Source organism: Aquarana catesbeiana, linkage group LG04, assembly GCF_042186555.1.
Source record: "Aquarana catesbeiana isolate 2022-GZ linkage group LG04, ASM4218655v1, whole genome shotgun sequence".
Lineage (NCBI taxonomy): Eukaryota > Metazoa > Chordata > Amphibia > Anura > Ranidae > Aquarana > Aquarana catesbeiana.
The window spans coordinates 201,099,202-201,112,522 of NC_133327.1; the positions used below are offsets into that span (position 1 = coordinate 201,099,202).

The 13,321-nt window shown below is 41.4% G+C and overlaps 1 protein-coding gene across 1 annotated transcript in view; it reads left to right on the top strand.

Annotated features, from left to right (window-relative positions):
* The window catches only part of SCHIP1 (schwannomin interacting protein 1), a gene marked incomplete in the record, with an annotated part of 263,056 nt that overhangs the window by 233,761 nt on the left and 15,974 nt on the right, over positions 1–13,321 (top strand). The window contains 2 exon segments of the mRNA XM_073626105.1: positions 32–229; positions 8,319–8,442. Coding sequence (XP_073482206.1) covers positions 32–229; positions 8,319–8,442 — 322 coding nt within the window.

Sequence of the window (13,321 nt, forward strand, 5' to 3'; positions counted from 1 at the left end):
GGTGGCAGGAAATACTTGTTATCTCCTACAGAGCAAGCAGAGTTCTTCATACTCAGACCGGGATACTACTGAGGAGGAGTCCGAATCCTTTGAAGACATGGATTTTATCTCCAGGCAGAAGAAACTGCAAGCAGAAGCAAAGATGGCTCTGGCTATGGTGAAACCAATGGCTAAGATGCAGGTGGAGGTAGAGAAACAAAACAGAAAAAAGTCCCCTGTTGCGGATCTAGTAAGTGAGATCTATATTTATTGTTTAATTATTAGAGGTACTTATATAGGAACATCAATTTTACGCAGCACTTTACATATATATTTTTTGTACATTCTCATTAGTTCCCGCCCTCAAGGAGCTTACAGTCTAAGTTCCCTTAACACAAACTCATTATATACAATATACTAGGGCCAATTTGGACAGGTACCAATTAACCTACCAGCATGTCTTTGGCGTGTGGGAGAGAACCAGAGTACCCGGAGTAAACCCACGCAGGCACAGGAAGAACATGCAAACTCCAGGCAGGTAGTGTCCTGGTTTGCAGATTTGCACTACAGAATGTGTTCCATAGGAAACAATGTTAAATGGATTGTAGTGCAAATTTGCAAAATGCAAAAAGCACTAAAACTGCATAGGTTTGAATCCAGCCTTAAGTTGCACTAGTAGAATCTTGTTGGAAGTTTTTCATTTTAAGAACATTCCTCCAATTTTCTAACAGTTATTGGGGTCAAATCAATATTCATTTTCAACTGCAGTGACGAGAAAATTTCAAAGAGTAGGATGATACTTTTTTTTTTTAATTAACACATTTCTAACAGTGTATGTGGTTTTTGTTTGGGAAATTACCTTTATACATTCATTTCAAAATCAAACGTTGAAAGCAAACAAAATTTTAAAAGAACTATTTAATGACATTCATCAGTTCATTGAACGTACTGTGAATTTTTGTACAAATATTCGTAGGAACATTCATTTGAAAATCTACTAGTATATGGCCAGCTTTACGCTAGTTTAGTGTTTAGTGGCTTGCTGTCATCAATCCTGCCAGGCTTCCTGCTGTGTTGGAAGCAGCACTGTGTGTCTGGGGCGAAGGATCTGTAATTAATGCAGCATCTGGCTGGACTGTCTGCATTGTCCATTTATGTGCCATGTTAGTTACACACCATTACCCTGTCCAGACGTGGCTGCAGTAAGGAGGGTGCTCTACTCCTCTTCAGTAAAACAGCTGCTGCAAACAGGTTCACAGCTACACAGGCCTGGTATGGAAAATGCAGTGGTATTCGTGGTATCCTTATTATGTAAAAATTACGGTATACAGGTGTCTAGATTACATATGTGACCCCCAGCTACATGTCCAGCTGTCAATGTCTAGTGCATGTCAGGAAATGAGTACAAGCTTTTGATGAGCTGGAATGTAAAGCATTCAGTTTTTTCCTTTTAGGTTCAGATTTAATCTATGGTGACTTGATTCAGTAAATACACACAATCAGAAGATTGTACAAAAAATACAGATTTCACAATAATCTGATTTAAACTCCCTAGCGGTTATCCCTAGTGTGGCTTGGGGTGAATTTTCACTACCGAAAGTGGTAGCCCCGAGCCACACTTGGGATCCCATCATAGTATCCAGGGAAAGTTACTTACCTTGACCCCAGAATCCGGCGATGTCTCCCCACTGTCTCCTCCGCTCGATCTATCACAGTATACAAGAAAGAGAACCGCTGCTCCAGGTGTATAAAGATAAGGCTGATTGGAGTATCATGCAGAATGCTAGCCCCGGCCCGCCTCCATGGGAAACCTGGAAAGAAGAAAGAGATGGCTGCACATCCAGAACTTCCGATTGCCTTTAATTTTGTCTCACAACGATAACACCAAAGAAACCAAACTGTGGTCACGTAGACGCGTTTCACACATACATCTTGTGCTTAATCATTACCCGTGATAATGATAATATGGTAATGATTAAGCACAAGATGTATGTGTGAAACGCGTCTACGAGACCACAGTTTGGTGTCTTTGGTGTTATCGTTGTGAGACAAAATTAAAGGCAATCGGAAGTTCTGGATATGCAGCCATCTCTTTTTTCCGATCTATCACAGTGCCGGGCTCTGTTCCCTGCAAGTGTCGCGACGCACGGGGACGGAACCCGGCGCTCAATTCAAAAAGTTTAAAACACAAAACACATACAGTACACTGTAATCTTACAGATTACATTACTGTATCAAATTATTTCACCTCCCTTTTGTCCCTAATGCTTTGTCCAGTGTCCTGCATGCAGTTTTATATTATATATACTGTTCTTTCTGCCTGGAAACTTGAGATTGGCCATAGCAACCAAAAAGTGTCCCTTTATGTCAAAAGTGGTTTTAGACCAGCTAGAAAACAGCGATAATAAGTTAGAATCACCCTGCAGAATTGAACGATAGTGAATCGTGGGGAAATTTGTCATTAAACACTGAAAGTAATGACAGTGATAATTCTGCAACTGAGCAAATTTCAGTGTTTTTAATTTGATTACATTATTGAATACATTTTATTATTAAATGTTATAATTTGTTATAATTATTTATAGTTATCTATTATATTATAATTTATGATTTCGTGTTTCAAACTTTATCATACCCGGGATGTCTACTAGACTTTTGTTTGGACAGATTTAAGTGAGTTATTCCTAAGAATTACAGACCTACAATATAAAAAATTCTATGCAAAACAATGTACCGCTTTCAGCATCAAAAATCTGAAATAATCATACCGCCAGGGAGGTTATGTACACAGCTTTTGCCTGAAATTTCCGAAGGAACAAACATGAAAAATGTTCTCGTTTCATTTAATCAGTACAATTTTCACCTGAAAATACAATACAAATACATTCTATCAAATTTTTATTCTGTCGTACGAGACTTTTCATACTTTAGTAACCATTTTCAATATGGAGACTAGAATGCAAAAAAAAAAAAGCGGACAATCATTCGTCCGATAATCTCATTGTGTGTACCAGGCTTAACAATGGGAAAAACTGGACACATAACAACCATTCTGGATTTTATGGGGTTTTTTTTTTTTCCACCACTGGAAAAAACAAACATGTAATCTGATTGTTAGAATCACCCTCATATTACATGCATTCCACATTGATTATCTAGTTGTGCTCCATGCATAATTATGCTGATTTAGGCCGGCCATACACGGTTCGAATCTTGGACGGTTTAGCAGGAACCGGCCAAGATTTGAACCATTAATTGGCAGGCTGAATGAATGTACCAAGTTGATTGATCAACTTGGGTACAACCAGCCTGCTGGATTCTCTTGCGATTATTGCTAGCAGCTGCTGTAGCCGCTATCAATAATCACTGTCTTCTCCCGCCCACCCCTCCGGAATAAGCAGACAATTGCTTGGCGGGAGGGAGTCCCCCTGTCAGCACTCAGGAAAGAAATTTGCACTGTGTATGGTCTGCCTTATACTCCAGTGTGTGCATTAGGGGTTGGCAGAAGAAGAGTGCAGAGTAGGCTGCTGCTCCTTCCTTGTCCAATCAACAAACTTGAGGTCTATTCTTAGCCAAGCTGTACTGCTGCAGTGCAGTCTGGCAGGGGTGCCTCATCACAGGAGTGACTGCCAAGGTCCTTACTCCAGTGTGTCTATCAAGGGGACATTTATTTTGGATAGAAAATGGAATGCAAAAAGAAACCCGTCAGTCTTTTAGTTTACCATCTATGTCCCATTGGGGAGATATCCTGCCACACACAAAGGGACATGAGAATAAATCTCTCCAAAGAGAAAGAGGTCCCCTTTTGATAGTTATCAAAATAATAAGTGTCTGTTTTAAATATCCCCCTCCATTCCTGTTCTGTTGACAACTGGAAACTTGGAATATTCCTTCATTTTCTGTCCTGATAATAATTGTCACCACATCAAATAGAGTAAATGAATCTCTCCAGCAGGGACTTTGACAGAAATAAAAATGTAGTGAGTTCTAAAACCCTCACCAAAAAAAGTCAGACTCTGCTGTATACACATTTGTTGACAGGAGGAGAGTACAGAGTATGCTTCAGTCTAATCAGCAAACTGGGGGTCTGTTCTTAGCCAAACTGTGCTGCTGCAGTGGAGGTCAAGGTTCTGGCTGTGCAGTCTAGCAGGAGTGCCTCACTGCAAAAGTTGCTGCCTATAAATCCTGCTTTAAAATGTGCTGTGACTTATATCATATTGTCTAAATAAATACATGTCTGGCAAATGGAAGCGATGCATTATTCAACATGTGCAGGTTCCCCCTATATGTTGTACAGTACAATTACACTTATGTAACCATGATGTATTTACTTTCTGTACAATCTATTTCTGTCACTGGGGTGAGATTGCAGCTACGTGAAATCCCCCGAGGATGGTACTTCACATGGGATGTGAGAGATTTATTTATTAGTTCAGTGTTAACTTTGCTGCTGCTTGGTCTCTGAAATCTACTACTGTTTCCTTTTTTCCAGGTTTAATTGGGTTTATTCTAGAGACCAATGTACTTTCTGCTGAAGGGGTTGTATTGCACTGTCGGCTCTAGGTGAACATTCTGCTGTGGGTACAGTTATACATCTGAAATAGTCCTCTTTAAGGCCCTTTTCACACAATAAGCCCGCTCGGATCCCCCTGTCCCTTTTTCAGGCGGATCCGAGCAGGCCATCCATTGACTCCTATGGGCAGGTGGATGTCAGTGGAGATGTGTCTGCTGACACCCATCTGCCATCCAATCCGCTCAAGACAAACGTATGGCGATACATCTGCCATCCGTCTTGGCGGATCGGATGAGATCTGATGAAAACAGACATGGTGTACATTTTCGCCCAATATCTCCATAGAGATCAGCGAGACTCTGACAGGTCCCTCCCCGCTCAGTGAGCAGAGACGAATCTGTCATCCGCTCAGCGGAGATCAACGGAGCAATCTCCCACTGAGCTGGTGGACTCCACTGAGCAGATCCACCCCGTGTGAAAGGGACCTTAGAGTCTGAAGTGGTAAAGAAGAGCAGCTAGGATTGGAAAATCTTATGTGTCATAGACAACCAAGGGGATTGATTTACTAAAACTGGAGAATGCAGCTGTGCATGGTGGCTAACCAGCTTCTAAATTCAGCTTGTTCAATTAAAGTGGTTCTAAAGCAGAAGGTTTTTAACCTTAAAGTGATTGTAAGGGTTTGTTTTTTTTTTTTTAAATAACAAACATGTCATACATACCTCCACTGTGCAGCTCATTTTGCACAGAGTGGCCCCGAACATCCTCTTTTGGGGTCCCCCGGCAGCTCTCACGGCTCCTCCCCACATCAGATAACCCCCTAGAGGAAGCGCTTTCCCGAGAGGGTTGCCTTGCGGGCGCACTCCCGAGTCCAGCATTCGGCGTCCTTAGCCACCGAATGTATGACTCGGCCCTGGCGTCCGCGTCATTGGATTTGATTGACAGCAGCGGGAGCCAATGGCTGAGCTGCTATCGATCTATCCAATCAAGACCCGAGAACCCCCTGCAGAGAGACAGCGTGTCCCCACCAGGTCAAGTTTCAGGGCTCAGGTAAGTAAAACGGAGGGGGGGGGCTGGGGGGCCGGTCACTGTCAGGTGTTTTTTCACCTTAATGCATAAGATGCATTAAGGTGAAAAAACACAAAGGTTTACAACCCCTTTAATGCATTCTAGGTATTAAGAGAAAAAAACCTTTGGTGAGCAGCAGCTCCCCAACAGCCCCCCAATACTTACCTGAGCCCATCTCTGTCCAGCGATGTTGCAAGAGAGACTCGGCTGCCCGGGACTCTTCCTTCTCATTTACTGAGACAGCAGCAGAATTCCATTGGCTCCCGCTGCTGTCAAAGTCAGTGAGCCAATGAGGAGAGAAAGGGGGCAGGGCCTAGCCGCAGCTCTGTGTCTGAATGGACACAGGGAGCTGCAGCAGGGCTTGGGTGCCCCCATAAGAAGCTGCTTGCTGTGGGGGCACTCGGCAGGAGGGAGGGGCCAGGAGCGCCAAAGAGAGACCCGAGAAGAGGAAGATCTGGGCTACTCTGTGCAAAACCACTACACAGAGCAGGTAAGTATGACATGTTTATTATTTTAAAACACAAAAACCACTACACAGAGCAGGTAAGTATGACATGTTTATTATTTTAAAACACAAAAACCACTACACAGAGCAGGTAAGTATGACATGTTTATTATTTTAAAACACAAAAACCTCTACACAGAGCAGGTAAGTATGACATGTTTATTATTTTAAAACACAAAAACCACTACACAGAGCAGGTAAGTATGACATGTTTATTATTTTAAAACACTAAAACCTCTACACAGAGCAGGTGAGTATGACATGTTTATTATTTTTAAACACAAAAAACAAGACTTTAGTGTCACTTTAAGCTTTGACAGCCAAAAAAAATGGAAGTTGATTGGTTTCTATGCACAGCTGCACAAAATTTTGCACTCTCCAGTTTTAGTAAATCGACTCCTATGGTTCATTCACACGTCTGTATGGGCAGAGGCTTATTTGATCAGGCCAAGATCAGGACACACTATTCTTATCCTTATCAGGCAGTCAACTTCTTCCCTCTAAACTGATAAAAGGTGAAAACTGGTTGCTGTGAAACACAGCCTATCATTGTATTATAAAATGTATTCTGAATGTGGTTAGAAATTAAGATGGCGTACTAAGCTTTCTGACTGTGAGGGCTTTTGTCCAGTGTTAGGACTATTTTACACTGTACACACCCTGGAATTATTTTCATGCATTATTAGAGCGGTCAGGTGCATGGCATTTTGTGATTAAGTTAGCTGGTGGTTGTTTAGTGCCACCTACTGGCCAATTCTAATTTTATTTATATAGACTTCACTGTTTTGCCATTCAGAGAACCTGTTTTAGAACACTAGGAAACATTTACAACCCATGTCCATGCTTATAAGACAACATGTAATGTACTGCACCTATTGGGATGGTGCAGCAAGCAACAGCAAACAAGACCAAAACAGATATGTGTTTATGTGTTGCATAAACATTCAGGCATTCTTCTATTTCGCATTACACTTCACCTCATGTCAGCACACCTTACCACACCACAGATAGGAGAAATGTCATTTTGTGACATTCCAATAAAGATTTAAAAAAAAAAAAACAGTTAAGAGTGCACCAACACACAGCACTACGCCTCACTGCCCATACACAATGGACACTGGCAAGCACGCCAATAAGCCCCATTTTAGCACATGGGCTGGTGTGCTGTTATGGAGACCTCACATTGTATATCAGATTGTAATGAACATGTTGTCTTTTACTGCAGATTACTAGATTAAGCACAGCAAAGGTTAACTGCTCATTTAGGGGAGAGTAAAAAGCACTTTAACTTACCTGATCCCCCACTACCCTGGCAGATGGCACTCCCCCATGCTCCAGCACTGGACTGTTCCTCAATATCATTATAGGCCCTGCATTTGTCTTGATGACGGGCAGACCTTAGACTACTGGAGCATGGTGGAGATGCTCCGGGGACCAATCGAGCAGCACGGAGGATCAGGTAAGTAGATCTCTTTTTCTATGTCCCAGAGACCTAAACAAGCAGTAATGTGCAATGCCAGTGCAGCCCTACTACAAGGGAGAATTTGTACGTTTCCCAGAGTTCGGCTTTACTAGGCTGGATTCACACCTATGCATTTTTAGTGCTTTTTGCATTTTGCAGATTTTCTCTACAGTCCATTTACCATGGTTTCCTATGGAACACGTTCTGTAGTGCAAATCTGCAAAATGCTAAAAGCACAAAAAATGCCTAGGTGTGAATCCAGCCTAAGGTGTAAAATAGTTCTTGGGGGGTAGCTTTGCAGCAAATTTAAATAAGAATTGTGGCAACTTTATAAAATTGTATAAAAAGCCTTTTTTTGGCAACATTTGTTGAGTATTTCTGATCGCCAAGTCTTATCAAATGAGCCCCACTGCTTTTCCCTTGTTCTGTTGAACAAAACATTCTAAACTGTTGGAGGATTGTGCACAAGATAGCCAATGTGAGGCCTCATATTGAATGTGCTTGCAAATGGACCTCCATTTATCCTGTTAACTGCCATGAGAGAGCGCCCATTCAGTTGATGTATAATCTTGCATTCCAACAGAAATAGCTGAATAATGAGCTTCACATTCCATAGAAGCCGACTCTCTGCCTGGGAGATGCAGGCTTATTACAGATCTCACTGGCAGTTTAATAATGATTTTTTTGGGAATGGTTTATGGTTTACCTTAAAAGAGAATGTCACTTAAGAGCGTTCTGGCAGCTTGTGTGTGTGTGTGAGCAAGCTCATAACAGAAGCTTTTTGTATATTGCAGTTGCCGCATATGCCTCACATTAGCGAATGCCTAATGAAGAGAAGCCTAAAGCCTACTGATCTAAGAGACATGACGATTGGGCAGCTACAGGTGATTGTGAACGACCTTCACTCTCAAATTGAAAGTAAGTCTTGTTTTGTAGGTATTGGCTTAATCAAAGTACTATTGTGGCTGCAAGGCAAAGTCTCCATATTGCTAATATTTAATAATGGGTTTTTAAATCAGGGAGGTCTTTCATCAAAACCATTAGGAAGTTCTCAGACTTAAAAAAAATGTATTTCCCAGATAATAAGAAAACTGTAGAAGACCTGAATTAAATACCCAAAACAACTGAGCAGCTTCATGCTCATAAGCACTTTGGTCTGTACAGCGTAAAAACTGGCATTCTTTGGCATTCAGGAGGCACAGGTGGTGTGTACAGCCTGGTGCCAGCAGCCTGTCAAAATGGTTGACAGGCTGAAATACATGGCAGGTGTATGCAGATCTGAGTGGCACTTGCATATAGGGATGTAGGGCCCAAATGTAAAAGTCCACTTTGGTCCCTGTACGCATACAGCCCTGTACATAAGTACAGCTTAGATGTGCGCACAGCCAGCACATATCAACCTGATCTTGATTTTGACAGACTGCTGGCAGCAGGCTGCATGTACCCCCTGTGCCTCCCCTGCACCAAAATACTCAGTTTTTTTCTGTTGTATGGACCAAAGTACCCAGATGTTGCTGACAAAAAGACAAATCATTTTTAAGGGTCATTTCACCAAAAGCAAACTTTAGTCTGAGAATGATGTCATTTATAGGTCTACATTGGAGTAAGTATTTTACCAGCCATAGATATAACAAATCTCAGCCAGTTCAGCAGGGGCTGGCCAAGATTCCATCCATCTATAGGTAGGCTTGTTGTACTGAATTTGATCCATCTACACAACCAGCCTGTGGGATTGTTTGCATAAAATCATTGCCAACGGTTATAGCAACTGGCAGGGATCATTGTGTTCTGCCAGCAGGAAAGGCTCCCCCCGCTGGCAGAACACAAGAGTGCTGCGGGAGGTATTCCCCCATTAACACTGACTGTGTTGATGGGGGAATCGAGTGACTGGGTTGAAGGAAAGAAAATTGTATAATCTATGGCCTGTTTAAGTGATGTGACTGAACCCTCCTTATTGGTCTTTAACCAGTTGCCTACCGCCGACTGCCGTCCGCCGATATACGTTGGCACAATGGCAGCGGTGAGCAAATGGGCATACCTGTACGTCCCCTTTAAGAGCCTGGGGATAGCAGGCGCGTGCGCCCGATGCGTACAGCGTGACCGTGCCCGCGGCCCGCCATCTCCCGGCGATCATGTCACGGAGCCTCAGAACGCCCCCTTCTCGCTTGTGTCATGACAGAGATCACTGCTCTCTGTCATCGAAGCCCATCCCTCCCACAGTTAAAATCACTCCCTGGGACACACTTAACCCTTCATCGCCCCCTAGTGGTTAACCCCTTCACTGCCAGTGTCATTTACACAGTAATCAATGCATTTTTATAGCACTGATTGCTGTATAAATGACAATGGTTCCAAAATAGTGTAAAAAATGTCTGATGTGTCCACCATAATGTCGCAGTCCCGATAAAAATCACAGATTGCCGCCATTACTAGTAAAAAAAAAAAATAATAATATAAAAATGCCATAAATCTATCCCCTATTTTGTAGACGCTATAACCAGTCAATACACGCATATTGCGATTTTTTTTTTTTTACCAAAAATATATAGAAGAATACGTATCGGCCTAAACTGAGGGAAAAAAATGTTTTTTATATGTTTTTGGGGGAATTTTATTATAGCAAAAAGTAAAAAATATTGCGTTTTTTTCAAAATTGTCGCTCTTTTTTTGTTTATAGCGCAAAAAATAAAAACCGCAGAGGTGATCAAATACCACCAAAAGAAAGCTCTATTTGTGGAAAAAAAAGGACATCAATTTTGTTTGGGTGTAACGTCGCACAACTGCACAATTTTCCCAGAAGTCTGCACTAAGATACAAGTCAGATTTTTAGCATGCCCTGCAACAAACATGTCATTTTTAGTGAGATACTCCCAAAAGGAAAACACATCTAAATGGATGCAGACCCAGCAGCTTTCCTCATTAGAGCCCGCAGGTGCAGCAGCTGATTGATAATGCTAAAATCACTTACATTCACATTCACTCTGCTCAACATGGACACAGTTTGTTAAAGTCCTTGTAATGTACATAGATCACCCAGAGGGGAATGTTTTTTTTTTTTTCCTCAACAAAAGTGAAGTTACTCTTTACCCACTAGGCGTCCGCGCTATAGCCGAAAGATGGCTACAGTGCGGACTCCAATTGCCGAGAGGGCGTCCCTGGACGTCCTGTTTACTTCCGCGATGTGCGCGTGCATCGGGGAAATTCTGTGTTGGCCGTGTTCCCTCTGTCATCAGTGTTACGTGTCATCAGTGCCACATATTAGTGCCATCTGTCATCAGTGTCACGTATTAGTGCCATCTGTTATCAGTGCCACATGTTAGTGCCATGTGTCATCAGTGCCACATGTTAGTGCCATGTGTCATCAGTGCCAAATGTTAGTGCCATGTGTCATCAGTGCCACATATTAGTGCCATCTGTCATCAGTGCCACATATTAGTGCCATCTGTCATCAGTGTCACGTTTTAGTGCCATCTGTCATCAGTGTCATCTGCCATCAGTGCCACGTATCAGTGCCATCTGTCATCAGTGCTACATCAGTGCCACGTGCCATCAGTGCCACGTATCAATCCCATCTGTCATCAGTGCCACATCAGTGTCACGTGTCATTGTCCTGGTACTCCAGGGCCTTCAATAGTGTAATAGGTAGTCAACAAGTTAGATGTGTCATTTATGCTCCTAGAACACCTGATGGTGCTCCCTGCATGTTGGGCCTCTCTATGTGGCCTGACTGTGAAAAAGTCCCACACATGTGGTATTGTAATACTCAGGAGGAGTAGCAGAATGTATTTTGGGGTGTCATTTGTGGTATACACATGCCATGTGAGAGAAATAACCTATTACAATGACAATTTTGTGGAAAAAAAAAATCTTTATTTTGCAAAGAATTGTGGGAAAAAAATGACAACATCAAAAACCTCACCATGCATCTTACTAAATACCTTGGAATGTCTACTTTCAAAAAAGGGGTCATTTGGGGGGGGTTTGTACTTTCCTGGCTTGTTCGGGTCGTAAGTAATGAGATAGGCCACCAGTACATCAGGTGTGATCAATTTTTTATGATTTGCACCACAACTTGTAGACTCTCTAACTTTCACACAGACCAAATAATATCCACTAGTTTGGGTTATTTTTACCAAAGATATGTAGCAATATAAATTGTGGCCAAAATGCATGAAGAAAAATTAATAATTTGCAACATTTTATCACAGAAACTAAGAAAAATGCGTTTTTTTTCAAAATTTTCGGTCTTTTTTCATTTATAGTGCAAAAAATTAAAAACCCAGAGGTGATCAAATACCACCAAAGAAAGCTCTATTTGTATGAAAAAAGGACAGTAAAAAAGGGTACAGTATTACATGACTGAGTAATTGTCATTCAAACTGTGAGAGCACTGAAAGCTGAAAATTGGTCTGGTCACGAGGGGGGTTTAAGTGCCCAGTAGGCAAACCCAACATTTATCTTATCCAAGTACACAGATTAAATGATAAAACACCCTTAGAATGTTTCCCAAGCCATTCCCTTTAAACTATGCTGCTTTCAATGACAATATGTCAGATTTTTTTTTTTTCTTCTGGGAATTTATTTCTGTGTTTTTTTTTCCAGAACTTTTCTGGAAATTCTGTCATGATGTGGCCATCCTACACAAAAATTTGTTCTAAAGAAAATATATTTAGGTTCTTTTTCATTTATAGAAAGTCTGTTATTCTAATTACTTGAATCCCCTCTGTTTTGGAGCAGAAGTACATCAATCCTTTGTTTGTTTTACTGACATAACAAGTAAATCTATTGACTATGCATGATGTGATTCAGCAGGACCCCATCTCACATCTATACAATAGACATTTTTGTACAGATGGCAGAGCATCATTTGGATGATATACAGATACTGTAGATTATGGGTCACCATATAAAATACAGATTGGTTGTTTATAAAAATAGTAAAGATAGAATAAATATTTAATTTTGTTTGTTTTTTATTTTCATTTTGGATAAAGTAAAGGAAGTGTTATAGCCCCTGTCAGGGTTTTTTTTTTGCCATCTCTGCCACATTGGGGTGATTTACTTGTCCCATAGCCAAAACAGGAAGTGAGGGGAAATCCCTGCAAATTAGGGGAATACCTTGGGGACCCCCAGGTCACCAGAATTAGTGTCCTTATTGGAAGATTTCCCCTCTATTACTTTTCTGGGGACAATCCAAAATTTGTGATTTTCTTTTACTTTTACTTTCATTGATAATGGTAAACAGGACGAATAGAGAGGTGTTCTAATCCATCTCCACCCTATCCAAAACTAAAAAAAAAATAAAAATTTTTGCCCTTAGGTATACTTTGTCATTGTGTTTTTAAAAGCTTGCTCTTCCAGATTTTTGTTACTGTACTAAAGTGGAACTAAAAGGTGACACTCATCTTATGCCTATCTTGGACAGAATCATGTGTGGATGTTTGGGCTCTACCCGTGACCTCTCCATTTACTTCCCCCCCCTTTTATTTATTTATTTTCTTTTTCCCCATTACTTTTCCCTCCCTCCCCTTTCTTTCATAATTCTTTTCAAGCTTAAAGAACTGATGTACACTGTCATGGCTTGGTACCGTTCCAGATACTCAGTCATTGTTAAGCCTCGTACACACGATCGGACTTCAAACAAACGTTTCCGTGGATTTCTGTCCAAAGGGCGTTGGCCGTGAACTTGGTATGCATACACACGGCAGGACTTTTTCAGCCAACTTTCACCAAATCACGTGGTTTTTCAGCTCTTTACCGCCACCCTTTGGTCAACTTCTGTATTGTTGTCTGATCT